At 43.0% G+C, this 14427-nt stretch overlaps 1 protein-coding gene across 2 annotated transcripts; it reads left to right on the top strand.

Moving 5' to 3' along the window:
* The first annotated feature begins 2333 nt into the window (after positions 1 to 2333).
* Positions 2334 to 9427, top strand: LOC134297012 (zinc finger protein 436-like). Of its 2 annotated transcripts, none has more exons than XM_062973410.1 (4): positions 2334 to 2522; positions 4355 to 5166; positions 6164 to 6293; positions 7808 to 9427. In XM_062973410.1, exons 2-4 carry the CDS (start codon positions 4444 to 4446, stop codon positions 8920 to 8922), a joined length of 1968 nt encoding a protein of 655 aa, XP_062829480.1. In that variant the 5' UTR covers positions 2334 to 2522; positions 4355 to 4443; the 3' UTR covers positions 8923 to 9427. The 2 variants fall into 2 exon arrangements, with proteins under 2 accessions (XP_062829480.1, XP_062829479.1); XM_062973409.1 differs by having other exon boundaries at positions 2335 to 2487.
* The last annotated feature ends 5000 nt before the right edge of the window (positions 9428 to 14427 follow it).

Below are 14427 nucleotides of genomic sequence, written 5' to 3'. Positions count from 1 at the left end.
CCAGACTGCATTCCCTCTACACTACCATATAAAATCCGGATTATCTGCTCTGAACTGGATTATATGGCAGTGTAGACTCATATGATCCAGTTCAAAGCAGATATTGTGTATTATCTGTTTAGACAATTCTAACATAATGGATTATCCTTCTCTGTCTAAACCCTCTTTTGGAGTCTGCCTGGAAAATAGAACAGAACCTCACCTTCTTTGCCCGAAAAAACTCTTTGCAACTCAGGGGGGACATCATCAATCCACAGGCAATTTGAGTAGCAGTTTGATAAAGAACTGGCAGAGAGAAAACTTGGATATTGAGTTAACTATGTAAAAGCCATTTTTGAAACATTATATGGAACATAAGAACGATTGATTCTCATGGAGACATGAAAAATAAATAAATAAATACAGTACCAATGCAATTACAGTAGAATCTCACTTATCCAACGTAAACGGGCCGGCAGAACGTTGGATAAGCGAATATGTTGGATAATAAGGAGAGATTAAGGAGAAGCCTAATAAACATCAAAATAGGTTATGATTTTACAAATTAAGCACCAAATCATGTTATAAAACAAATTTGACAGAAAAAGTAATTCAAAACGCAGTAATGCTATGTAGTAATTACTGTATTTATGAATTTGGCACCAAAATATCACGATGTTTTGAAAACATTGACCACAAAAATGCGTTGGATAATCCAGAACGTTGGATAAGTTAATATGTTGGATAATAAGGAGGGATTAAGGAAAAGACTATTAAACATCAAATTAGGTGATGATTTTATAAATTAAGCACCAAAACATCATGTTATACAACAAATTTGACAGAAAAGTAGTTCAATACGCAGTAATGCTATGTAGTAATTACTGTATTTACGAATTTAGCACCAAAATATCACAATGTTTTGAAAACATTGACCACAAAAATGCGCTGGATAATCCAGAATGTTGGATAAGTAAGACTCTACTGTAAATAAATACCAATGCAATTATATATACAGTAGAGTCTCACTTATCCAAGCCTCGCTTATCCAAGTTTCTGGATTATCCAAGCCATTTTTGTAGCCAATGTTTTCAATATATCGTGATATTTTGGTGCTAAATTCGTAAATACAGTAATTACAACATAACATTACTGCGTATTGAACTGCTTTTTCTGTCAAATTTGTTGTATAACATGATGTTTTGGTGCTTAATTTGTAAAATCATAACCTACTTTGATGTTTAATAGGCTTTTCCTTAATCCCTCCTTATTATCCAAGATATTTGCTTATCCAAGCTTCTGCCGGCCCGTTTATGTTGGATAAGTGAGACTCTACTGCAGGGGTCCCCAAACTAAGGCCCGGGGGCCGGATGCGGCCCTCCAAGGTCATTTACCTGGCCCCCGCCCTCATTTATAATATAATATTTTTATATCTGTTTAAATAATATAATATATTGTATATACATATTATATTGATAATAATATTATTTTATACAATATAATACTAATACCATATAATATTAATTATATGTTATATATTACATATAATATTACAGTATAGTGATATAGTTCAATATAGTAACATATAATGCTAATATTGTGCTATGCTAATAATATAATATACTGTATGTACATACAGCTGCTCTGAGTTCCCTTCAGGGTGAAAAGGGTGGGATATAAATGTAGTAAATAAATGTAGTAAATGAATAAATAAATAATTTTGGACTTAAGCTTGCCCAAAGTCTGAAATGACTTGAAGACACACAACAACAACAACAATCCTAATTAACCTGACTATCTCATTGGCCAGAAGCAGGCCCACACTTCCTATTGAAATCCTGATAGGTTTATGTTGGTTAAAATTATATTCATTTTTAAATATTGTATTGTTCTTTCATTGTTATTGTTGTTGTTTTGCACTACTAATAAGATATGTGCAGTGTGCATGGGAATTTTTTCCCCCAAATGATAATTTGGCCCCTCAGCAGTCTGAAGGATTGTGGACCGGCCCTCTGCTTTAAAAGTTTGAGGACCCCTGCTCTACTGTATATAAACAAATCCTTATTTGTAATTTTCCTTATGAATAAGCTGGAAAAATTACTTTATTAAAAAACCTCCTTGCAACATCAGAGGAATTTCCTCCTCCTTAAGGAAATCATTTCCTAAAAGCTTTAAAAAGCAACAGTGTTTCCCAAGCAATGGTCTTCCAGGCAGTTTTGGACTTCATTTCCCAGAGTTCCTGATTATTGTCCAAAGAAGCCGAGGCTTATGGGAGTTGAAGTCCAAAAGCCTGGAGGACCAAAGGCGGCTTGAAGGCAAACCTCCGAGATCTGGAACTACAGGTGGCTAGAGCGGACTGTGTCATCCTCTTCCTGGTTTGGCTCCTCCTCTAGGAAGTGTCTTTTTGGAAAACTGATTTATATATATTCTTAGAGATTTCTGAAGGAAAAGGAGAAGCATCTGAGCCGGAGTTCTTGGATTTAGATGGAAGAAACTGGAAGGATGAAGGTGAGGGAAGGCAGAGGAAAGAAAGGGAAGGCAAGGTGGGTGTGATGGGAAATGTTGCAGCTCCTCCTTTGGGAGCAGGATGGGAAAGAGCAGAAGGGTTGCAACTACAGTAGAGTCTCACTTATCCAACATTCTGGATTATCCAACGCATTTTTGTAGTCAATGTTTTCAATATATTGTGATATTTTGGTGCTAAATTCATAAATACAGTAATTACTACATAGCATTACTGCATATTGAACTGCTTTTTCTGTCATATTTGTTGTTAAACATGATGTTTTGGTGCTTAATTTGTAAAATCATAACCTAATTTGATGTTTAATAGGCTTTCCCTTAATCCCTCCTTATTATCCAACATATTCGCTTATCCAATGTTCTGCCGGCCCGTTTATGTTGGATAAGTGAGACTCTACTGTATAGGATGCATCTCCACTGGAGAAAGAATGCACTTCACACCCCTGACACTGCCCTGGCCCCATGCTGGAGGATCCTGGGAATTGTAGTTTTACAAGGTCTTTTCCCTTCTCTGACAAAGCAGCACTAAACTGCATCCATTCGACAGTGTAGATCATGGCTGTTAGGAATTGTGGGAGTTGAAGTCCAAAACACCCGGAGGGCCGAAGTTTGCCCATGCCTGTTGGAGATGCACCCTCCGTTATTTAATTCCATTTTAATATGTACTTTTTGTATGCTTTTAGTTATCTGTCTTTTTAAAGTTGTGAGCTGCTTTGGATCCCAATTATGGGAGCAAAAGATGGATAATAAAGAAATTTTAAAAGTTAATCAGGAACAAAGAAATGGTTGTTTAAGGAGATAAACTGCTTTAGGGTTTTAAAGCAGGCAGCTCCGCATTTTGGAAGTCTTCCACCATCTGTAAAATTCTGGGAATTTTTAAAATCGTGTCAGAAGTGACTTATAATAATACTAATAAAACTTTATTTATATACCGCCCTATCTCCCAGATGGGACTCAGGGCGGTTTCCAATCATAAAAACAACACAAACATTACATAGCAACATAATAACACATGATTAAGCAAAGTAAAATAATACAATTATAGCAATAAATAACACTTACATGACCTGATCAAGGGGACGGGACTTGACAACATATTACAAGTTGCTTTTGGTGTGAGAGAATTGACCATCTACAGAGACGTTGCCCAGGGATGTGTTATCATCCTGCCAGGAGGCTTCTCGCATGTCCCCACAAGCTAGAGCTGATAGATGGAAGCTCACTCCATCTCGCAGATTTAAACCAGCAACCGTCAGGCCGAGCAAACCAACCTTCAGATCAGCAGTCCAGATGGCACAAGGGTTTAACCCATTGCGCCACTGCGGCTCCAGATTCTGAGAAATGTAGTTTAAGAAGCCGAGGACATCTGTAGCTGAACTTTGGCGGTTAGAGGGCCTCACCAGGCATGGTATCCACGGTATCCACGGTCCTTAAAATTTTAAATTTCTGCTTCATATTGTAGCCCAAAGTGCAGGTCTGACCACAATAAAGCCTAAGTGTGATAACATAGTTAGTAAAGAATTAGAGTCTCTAATGAGGAAAAAGGGTGCTGGAGTAGTCCATGCACTGATAGTCAGGGAGAATATACTCCTTGCCTAGGTTCTCCAGTGCAACTGTATGTTGGCTGAGTCATTCATTTCAATACTTCTCACTATTATCCATGGTTTCCTGTTTTTTCAGTAAATTCGGGAAAGTATCCTCCATGGACACAGGGGTCAGAGTGTACTGTTTTTACCCTTTCATGGTTAGTTGTTCAATGTCCAGGTTCATTCCAGCCCTGCGTATTTGCTTTCATCACTCTTCCTCTTTAATATGTGAATGTCATGCAAAATTCTTCTTTTTTTCCTTCCAGTTTTCCAAACAGAAGGCTCCATGTGGATGTTTCGACTGCTGCAGTAGAGTCTAGCATTTCCCACCATTTCAGGCTAATATTGTCTAAAGATGAAAATGGAGACCCGAGAAGCCCTTACAAGTACTATACCAGGGCAGGTGTCACGGGAAGTGAGAGGGAGCTGCCATGTTGGGATGATGGAAGCATTTCTGCAGAGGAGACCAACTGAGGTGAAACAGGAACTCGACAAAGACTCACTTCAGCGGTGGGAAACCCAATGGCAGGAGTTCCTGAAGAGCGTGGAAGGCCCTCACCCAAACTGGGGCACCTCTCAGTCGAGGGAGGAGCCGTGGGACGACGCCAAAGCCTTCCTGGCCTCCTTTGAGCAAGTGGCCCAAGCCTGCCGGTGGCCCAAGGAAGAGTGGGTGCCCCGGCTCCTGCCAGCATTGAGTGGAGAGGCCAAGCGGGCCTTCACCAGCCTGGAGGCCGAAGGCAGGGAGGATTATGGGAAAGTGAAGGCTGCCATCTTGCACAGGGATGCCATGTGGAGGGAGGAACAGCGGCAGTGTTTCCGGCGTTTCCGCTACCGAGTGGCCGAGGGGCCGAGAGGGGCTTACGGGCAGCTTCAGGAACTGTGTTGCCGGTGGCTGAAAGCTGAAAGGCATTCAAAGGAGCAGATCCTGGAGCTGCTGGTCTTGGAACAGTTCTTGGCCGTCCTACCTCCAGAGTTAGAGGCCTGGGTCAAGGAATGTGGTCCAGAAACTTGCTCCCAGGCGGTGGCCTTGGCGGAGGACTTCCTCCAGAAGCAAGAGTCCAGGTGTCAAGCAAGCCAGGTGAGGACCGTTCATTGTCTCAGTGTTGTGTAGCTCACACTGTCTCGATCCTGTGGTTCAGTATGGGCTGGGATTTGAACCAGCTGAAAATTTTCATTTTGGCAACTCTAAATTTTTGTTGACCTTTTCCACATCTAGTATAATCATTGAGCCAGAATAACTTTGGGTTTTTAATCTGGCTTCAACTCTAAAAGATACTAAAACATTGCTATATGTTCTTAGGTCCCAGGTTTCTCAAAGGGATAGTGTGAGGTTTCTAAAGATCAATGTGTTGTTGAATGCTTTCATGGCCAGGATCACAGGGTTGTTTTGTGTTTTCCGGGCAGTATGGCCATGTTCCAAAAGTATTCTCTCCTGACGTTTTGCCCACATCTATGGCAGGCATCCTCAGAGGTTGTGAGGTATATACCTCACAACCTCTGAGGATACCTGCCATAGATGTGAGCAAAACGTCAGGAGAGAATACTTTTGGAACATGGCCATACTGCCCGGAAAACACAAAACAATCCTATATCTAAAGATCTCCTTTCACTATCAAGCTAATGTGGCACCATAGTTTTGAGTGAGCAAAATAAAGTTAGTGTGTGGCTATTTTTGAACCCTCTGAGGACTCCCATCTTTCTCCTTGGCCCAATAACATCTTTCTCAGTTTGCTTTTGAAAAGGCCCGAAACAGCCCAGTGGGGAGAAAAACATGGCAAAATTGCTTCCCAAACCCCCATGAGGAGTTGGGCATACTTATCTTTTCATTTTATAAAACCTTGGAACATAGTTGGGGTGAGAAGTGTCCTGCAAATGGCTAATGCAACCCCCATCAAGTGGCCAGTGAGCAAGTTGAGTGTAGGATTATGATTTGGGAAATTGGGCTACTAAGGTCATCAAGTGATTGTGTGACTGTCATTTTCTCCTACCTTACAATTATTTTGAGGACAATGTAGAGCAGTGGAAGGCCATATACATGGGATATACATTTGGCTAACAAGTGATAAATATTATAGGTGCAATCTGAGGGAGAAGAGGAGACCGTGGATTCCCCTGAAGATGACCAAGCCCTGCCTGAGATCGAGCAGAAGAAACTTAGTGTGGAGACCAAACAGGAAGATGACAGCGGGGATATTGGACCCTTGGGTAAGTAGACTGTGCTGTTTGTTTCCTTGGATGTTGGGGATGTTCTTGCTAGACTAACCACAGCACTGTGGCTGCTTCTCCCCTGAGTAGGGCCTTCTCTAGTCCTTTGGATAGTCTAAGTCAGAGGTTCTCAAACTAAGGCCCATGGAGCAGATGCAGTCCTCCAAGGTCATTTCCCCGGCCTCCGCACAAAACCTTAGACTTAAGGTTGCCCTCAGTCTGAAACAAAGGCACACAACAACAATCCTCACTAACTTGACCATCTCATCACCCAAATCAGGCTCACACTTCTCATTGAAATACTGATAATTTTGTGTTGGTTAAAATGGTTCTTCATTTTAAATAGTATGTTGTGCTTTCATGGTTTTTTACACTACAAATAAGATATGGGCAGTGTCAATAAGAATTGGTTCATTTTTTTTCAAACTATAGTTCATCCCCTCCAACAGTCTGAGGGACCATGAATCGGCCTCCGCTTGAAAAGTTTGGTGATCCCTGGTCTAAGTGTAGCGGTCACATCTTTGCTGGAGGTCATGCTTGTTGGGGGTTGTACATATAAATAAATAGAAGCTTTATCACAGCTTCTGAATCAAGATAAACCCTGCAGTATAATAAAGTATCAATCAGGCTTGTGTAACAAGTAACAGTATCTTTATTTCAGTTCAAAAGATCAAACAGGGCAGCAATATATATAGTAATCTTTCTGAATTCACATAGAGAAGATAGGGAATAAATAGTCCCTTTAAACAGTCTTTAAATATGCCTCATTTGCTTTATAAACAATCAGGCTTTGGAGAGTATAGCAACCATTTCCTTCTTGACCATTTCCAGTCAGCTGCTCTCCTCCCTCTCCGAGATGGAAGTGGCAGTTAAAACCGTTTGTCTCAGCACCAAGCTAGAGACAGCAGCCAATCGGAATTCTGTCTCCTGACTGGCTCAGCCAATCAGCTGTCGACACATGCCCTTTCCAGTCAACTCATCGCATAATGGTGTCTCTTTTACAAATCCTCACAATGCTGACTTGATAGAGCTGGAGTTGAAAGCTGTAATAATAGGAAGATGTTTTTGAGGATCAGAGCTGTTTGACAGTGGAACAGACTGCCTCAGAAGTGGTGAACTCTATTTGGACACAGTTTTGATGGCCACATCACAGGAGTGGTTTAACTGTTTTCTTGCATTACAAGGGTTGTACTCAATAGCTCTTATGGTTCTTTCCAACTCTGTGAATTGATGATATTTTCAAGTTGACATGCCTAGAAGATGCCTTTTTCCTGCACCACAGAAACACATGTGTGAGAGAAACAGAAGATTTGAAAAAGGAAATGAAACGTTAATAAGAACAATGTTTGACTCATATTCTCTTTGGGCTCTTATTTAAGATTCATAAACTTTTTCCAAAGACTTGGAAGCAACCATTGGGAAGACGTAGTGTCTTGCTCCTCCTAAGTCTTCCTGGGAAGTTGGTAACATTGGGGGAGTGGGTCTTAATTTTCCTTCTTTTTTGTTTCCAACAGATGATGAATGGAAAGATGAGAATGAGAGGCAATTGTGTGAGGATTCCTCAGAAAGAACAGAGTGTGAAGCATTGAAGGAGAATGTTTGGAGGCAAGATGGGCCAGCGAGCAAAGACGGAAACCACACGGAAGAGACGGAAGCCAAATCTTTCCTGTTTCAGGTGGAAAACTTCCACAAAATCTCAGTCCAACAGGAAAAAGAAAAGAAGCGGATTGCTTTCCCCAGTGTTCATTGGAGAATTCACCCTGAGGACAAATCAGATTTAATGTTTGAAAAGACGTTCAGCCAGAGTGGAAACCTCACTGAATGTGAAATGCTTTATGAAGGGACAAGTTCCAACATATACCTGAATCAAAGTATTCCTGCAGATGAGAAACAGTTTATGAATTCGGATCTTGGTAAGATGAAGCATGCAAGGATCCCAAAAGGGCAGAAGCTGTATAAATGTTTGGAGTGTGGGAAATGCTTTGGTCGGAGTTCACACCTTACTTCACACCAGATAATCCACACTGGGGAGAAGCCGTATCAGTGCTTGGAGTGTGGGAAAGGTTTCGTCCAGAGCGCCCACCTCACGTCACACCAAATCATCCACACGGGAGAGAAGCCATACCAGTGCTCTGAATGTGGGAAGAGCTTCAACAAGAGCACCAACTTCCTGAGGCATCAGAAGATCCACAAGGGGGAGAAACCACACCGCTGCCTGGATTGCAGCAAAAGCTTTGCTGACAAGCAGAGCCTCCTTCAACACCAAAGAGTGCACACTGGGGAGAAGCCCTATCAGTGTACGGAGTGCGGAAAGAGTTTCAGTCACCGAGGAAGCTTCAGCGCCCATCAACGGATGCACACCGGGGAGAGGCCGTACACTTGCTCCGAATGTGGCAAGAGCTTCCGTGACCAATCAAGTCTTATCAGACATAAGAGGATCCACACCGGAGAGAAACCGTACACCTGTTCAGAGTGTGGGAAGAGCTTCAATCAAAGTACCAACCTGACTTTACATCAGAGAATCCACATCGAAGGGAAGTTGTCACACGAACCTCAGCATGTGCTGGATTCTGGGATGGCTGTGTTAGTCTTTTCATCCAATACAACAAACAGTCTAGTGGCATCTTAAAAATAAGTACGAGGGTTGAATGAAAAGTAATGGCTCCACCTTCATAACTCCTCAACAGATGGCGGTCCTGGTCTGCGGCAGGTCCTGGCATGTTCAGTAGACTCTCCTCTACAGTTCCATTCAGCAGGAAGCCTTAGCATTCAATGGCTGTGTTGTTAAAGTGCAAAGTATGGGACCCTGCGCAGATGGTCAGTCAATGTGACTTAAGCAATGTGCAGTCATTGAATTCTTGACAGCAGAAGGTGTCACCCCAAAGGAGAAAGGCATCACCTTCATTCTCGTAATGCGAGAAGAGTTCCTGGCAAATTTCAAGTCTGTGTGCTTTCATTTCAAGCATCAACATCCTGGATACCCATTGTGCACAGATCTTCTGATAGCCAAGCAAAGCAATCATGTGATCCACACGTTCTTGTGAAATGCCGATTATGCTTGAAATTTCTCTCTGAGTGATACAATTTATTTATTTTATTTATTTACAGCATTTATATTCTGCCCTTCTCACCCCGAAGGGCGGATCACATTACACATATAGGCAAACATTCAATGCCTTTTAACATAGAACAAAGACAAGACAAACATGACTCCGAGCGGGCCTCGAACTCATGACCTCCTGGTCAGAGTGATTCATTGCAGTGATTTATTGCTGCTGCTCTCCAGCCTGCGCCACAGGCCTGATCGTCCTGAATGAATCTGTCCACCTTTTGCTTGTGAAACTCAGTGGTTGCTGTCACAGGACGTCCAACTCTTTGTTTGTCACGCAAGTCAAATGTTCCCACCTCAACATCTTTAAACTTACTCGCCCAATGACACACAGTACTCACATCAACACAATCTCCATAAACAGCTTGCCTTCTCTGATGAATCTCCTTTGGGGTGACACCTTCTGCTGTCAAGAATTCAGTGACTGCACGTTGCTTAAGTCGCATTGACCGACCGTCTGCACAGGGTTCCATACTTCACACTTTAACAACACAGCCATTCAATGCTAAGGATTCCCGCTAAATGGAAATGTAGAGGAGAGTCTACTAAACAAGCCAGTACCTGCCGCATACCAGTGCTGCCATCTGTTGAGTTACGAAGGTGGAGGCATTACTTTTCATTCAACCCTTGTACCCTACATACTCATGAATAAGTCTAGAAATACTAGTCAAAAAATCAGCCCAAATATCCTGGGTTGACCTAATTCTTATTCATACCCTTCGCTGTGTAGAGTATCAAAAGGCAAGAGCAATTGCTGGTGGCTTGTGAACAGGTTGTGAAACAGTGAGCTTTTTGCTTTTGCTTTTTGGTGTATTTCTTTGCCAAGTACTTTGCATTTTTATATCGCCATTTGTTCAGATTTTTTTTCTTTTTTATATAAATATGGACATTTTAGCTTTGTTTTTGGTTTTCTCTCTCTCCCTTTTTGATCCTTTTTAAATCTCAGTTTTCCCACTTTCTATACAATCAAATGTTCTCACTCTTTCAATGTTAATTTACTCTATCTTATAAGGTAAAACTTCAATAAAAATATATATTAAAAACAAAAAAACAAAAGGCAAGAGCTTAGTTCATCGCAGGAGAACCTAAAAGAAGCACTGACCCTTACTACTCCCGACCATGTCGTTGGTTCTGGCTTTTCTGAATTCTTGGGTAGAATATGTGAAAGTCACAGAGAGGGTGTTTACCCTTTGTGCACAATAACTTATCCATGGATCATATCAAAACCCACAATTTTGGCTCCAAAATGTACCCACAACTTACACATGAAGTTGACTTATATATTGATATACAGTAGAGTTCTGGTTATCGGACATAAATGGGCGGGCCAAAAGTCGGATAACCGAAACTTTGGATAATAGGGAGACTCTATTATCCATCCCGACAAGCCCGGTGCTTGCCAGGAGGAACCAGTTTAGAGAAGCCCCGCTGTATGTTGCTGCCTATCAACATGCAGCAGGGCTTCTCCAAAGGGCTGGGTGCTTGCTTGCCGGGAAGGATGAGCCTCATCCCTCCTGGCAAGCAAGCAACCGGTTTAGAGAAACCCTGCGGCATGTTTATGTGGGCTTTTCTAAACCGATTGCTTGCCTAAACTGGTTGTCTGCTCCAGCCGCATCCCATCCCTCCAGCAAGCACCCTGGATAATACACATCGGATAATACGGTAGGTTGGATTAAACGGAACTCTACTGTATACAGCATCCTTCTTGTGCATATAAGATGCCTTAGGGTCCAACTACACTGTGGAATTAATTCAGTTTAACACCATGGCTCAATGATATGGAGCCTTGGGATTTGTAGTTTGGTGAGGCGCCAGACTCTGGCAGAGATGGCTAGGGGCCATGTAACGCTACGGCTCCCATTATTCCATAGCCGTGAGCCAAAGGGAGCTGGCCGTGAGCCAAACAACATTACTTTTACAGTGTGGATGTACCCATAGCCCATAACCTTCAGCCGCTTTTGTCAGATGCACACCTGTTGGTCTACAGCTCTTTTTTCAAGGGCCCCACTTTGCCATTACAAAATAATTATAAACTGATCAGAATCTTTCAAACAGTTGTTTCATTATCTCCAGAACGTCCAATCTACTTTTTGTTGCTCTGTGTTCCTACCTTGACTGTGTGTTTTAGTGGGATGTTTTACGTATTTTGGTTGTAATTGTATTCTTGTATGTCAAGGATTTGTGTAAAAAAATTAAATTATCTTGAAATGTGGTGTGTGAGAAAGGTTATTCAGAAATGTGTATGAATCAAGCCACAGAGGAGAAACAAATGAAGCTCAGAGATGTGCCACATAGAATCATAGAGTTGGAAGAGACCTCATGAGCTATCCAGTCCAACCCCATTCTTCCAAGAAGCAGGGAAATCACATTCATAGCACCCCTGACAGATGGCCATCCAGCCTCTGCTTGAAAGCCTTCAAGAAAGGAGCCTCCACCACACTCTGGGGCAGAGAGTTCCACTGCTGAACGGCTCTCAAAGTTAGGAAGTTCTTCCTCATGTTCAGGTGGAATCTCCTTTCCTGTATTTTGCGGATCCGCCTTCTCATTTGTTGAAACTTCCTCCTGATGTCACAGACTAGCATAGAGGAAGAGACAACAGCTGGTATGGGTGAGGTTGAAAATTTAAAAGTTTGTTGCTGTGCCCACTTCTGAGGGTGTGGGCCCCATTGTTCAGTTTAGAAAGAATGGATAATATTATCACTAATCAACTTTGGAAGCTTGAAATAATCTATACACAAAGAGTGGGGCTTGGGAAACTGGAAGGTCAATCAAGTGAGTAGACAAAGTCCTTGAGGAGTCCTGGAGGTTTCTGGCAGTCAATCTCTCAACAGGGGGTCAACTGAAATGTTGTTTCTCAAGACAATCACATAGTCCAAAGTCACATAAGCACTACATCATCTAAAACTATGATATTTGAGAACCTTGGCAACAGGAATAAGGGAATGTTATCTTTTTATTTATCTTGAGGTCAAGTGTAGAGCTCAGGAGGTGAGGAAAAGGTCAATCCTGAGGTGTTGCAATCTTAAGAGGGAAAAGAGGAAAAGAGGTAGAGGAAGCAGATCATGGGTTAGCCTGAGGGGTTTCCTGCCAAACCAATTTCAGGCTTGGTAAATGATTAGCTTAATCTTCCTAGGAATGTTTAGGGCTGGGCTGGGGCTTAGACCCAGCTAAGATCTGTAAAAATACATTTTTACAGTAGAGTCTCGCTTATCCAACATAAAGGGGCTGGCAGAATGTTGGATAAGCAAAAATGTTGGATAGTGAGGGATTCAGGAAAAGCTGCGCATTGCTGAGAAACAGCTGTTTTTCTAGGCAGCAACGCTCAGCAGGCCTCTCCAAGTGCTGGGTTCTTGCTAAAAGGGAAAAGTCTGTGCCAGCCATGTCTCGTCCCTCCCAGCAAGCACCCGACTTGGAGAGGATCGCTGCACATTGCTGCCTAAAAAAACAGCTGTTTCTCAGCAATGTGCAGTGGGCCTCTCCAAGCGCCAGGTGCTTGCCTGGAGGGAAAGGTCTTGTCCCTCCTGGCCATCACCTGGCTCTTGGAGAGGCCCGTTACATGTTGCTGTCTAGAAACACACAGCAGGCCTCTCCAAGCATTGGGTGCTTGCCAGGAGAGAAAAGTCTCATCCCTCCCAGCCATCACCTAGTTCTTGGAGAGGCCCACTGCATGTTTCTGCCTAGAAAAACAGCTGTTTTTCTAGGCAGCAACTCACAGCAGGCCTCTCCAAGCGTTGGGTGCTTGCTGGAAGGGAAAAGTCTGCGCCGGCTGAGTCTCATCCCTCCTAGCAAGCACCCGACTTGGAGAGGACCGCTTTGCATTGCTGCCTAAAAAACTAGCTGTTTCTCAGCAATGTGCAGCGGGCCTCTCCAAGTGCCAGGCGCCCGCCAGGAGGGGCGAGATGCAACTGGCGCATCGGATAGTACAGAGTGTCGGATAAGCAGAGGTCAGATAACCGAGACTCTACTGCAATTCATAGTTATTATTAGATCGGAGTCAATTTTTCAATAACGTTACCCCCTTCTTTGAGGCAAAAGGATATGATGCAATTCATCTCTCTATTGCCTCAACTTAATTGCAGATAGCTGTAACAAAGTTGTCTTTTTTCTGAGCTATAGGAGCTGATTTTTTTTGTTGTGGCCACCATTTTAAAATGACAGGGAGACAACATCAAGTGTGGTCAGGAGCTGAAGGGCATGATCTGGGCTGGTCCTGGAGAGGTGTCTTCTGCTGTTAGGTCTGTGCAGGCTTAAGTGGGCACCTCCTGAACAGGGTTTTGGGGGGTCTTCCTGATTCTGGGAACCAATCTTCTTCTGTTGGTTGTGATTGGCACAAGGGGTTTTTGATGTACCTAGCCTGGGATGATAGGTCCAAGGCTTGATATCCTTGAATTTTGTATCTTTTAGGGAAGGCAAAATTATCTTTTTTATGCCACCCAGTAGCAAGGCTTTCAGTTATTTGGGAAAATCTTGTCACAGCTCTGGTGGTGGTGGTGGGGTGGGGGGCTGGCTGATGAGCATGCTAAGGCATGGCAGCGGAGGCTCCAATAATCCTTCCTTGGATGGTAACAGCCAACAGAGTTTTTGCTTATCTTTCTTGGGATTTTTCTGGTCATGAGGAGTCTCCTCCATCCAGGCAGCCTCTTGGATAGAAAGACTGCTGTAAGTCCGAGTTCCTGAAGATGTTGGCCACCTTTCTTTAGACCAGTGTGAGGGCCATCTTTCTTGAGTCTTGGCTTACCACAGTGTCCACTACGCTTGCTGGTCATCCATGTTGTCTGGGCTCCAGCTGCCAAGAGAAATGGCTCATCGGGCACTCTCAGCTCAATATCACCCAGTTTTGACATCTTAGAGCAGTTCACCAAGGTTGGGGTGGAGGATGGGTCCTGCAGTCTGGTCTGGTGTTGTTAGCAAGGGAGGTCTGGGCCCGGATGGTGAATCTGCGGTCCTTGGGGTAGGATCAGCCCCAATGCTCTTTTCTTTGCTATTCTAGAAAAATCCTCCCAAATCCTCGGGGCACCTAGTCAT

This window comes from Anolis carolinensis, chromosome 2 (genome assembly GCF_035594765.1).
Source record: "Anolis carolinensis isolate JA03-04 chromosome 2, rAnoCar3.1.pri, whole genome shotgun sequence".
Classification (NCBI taxonomy): domain Eukaryota; kingdom Metazoa; phylum Chordata; class Lepidosauria; order Squamata; family Dactyloidae; genus Anolis; species Anolis carolinensis.
Note: the sequence above shows the minus strand (reverse complement) of the source record. Positions and strands in the feature narration are given on the sequence as shown.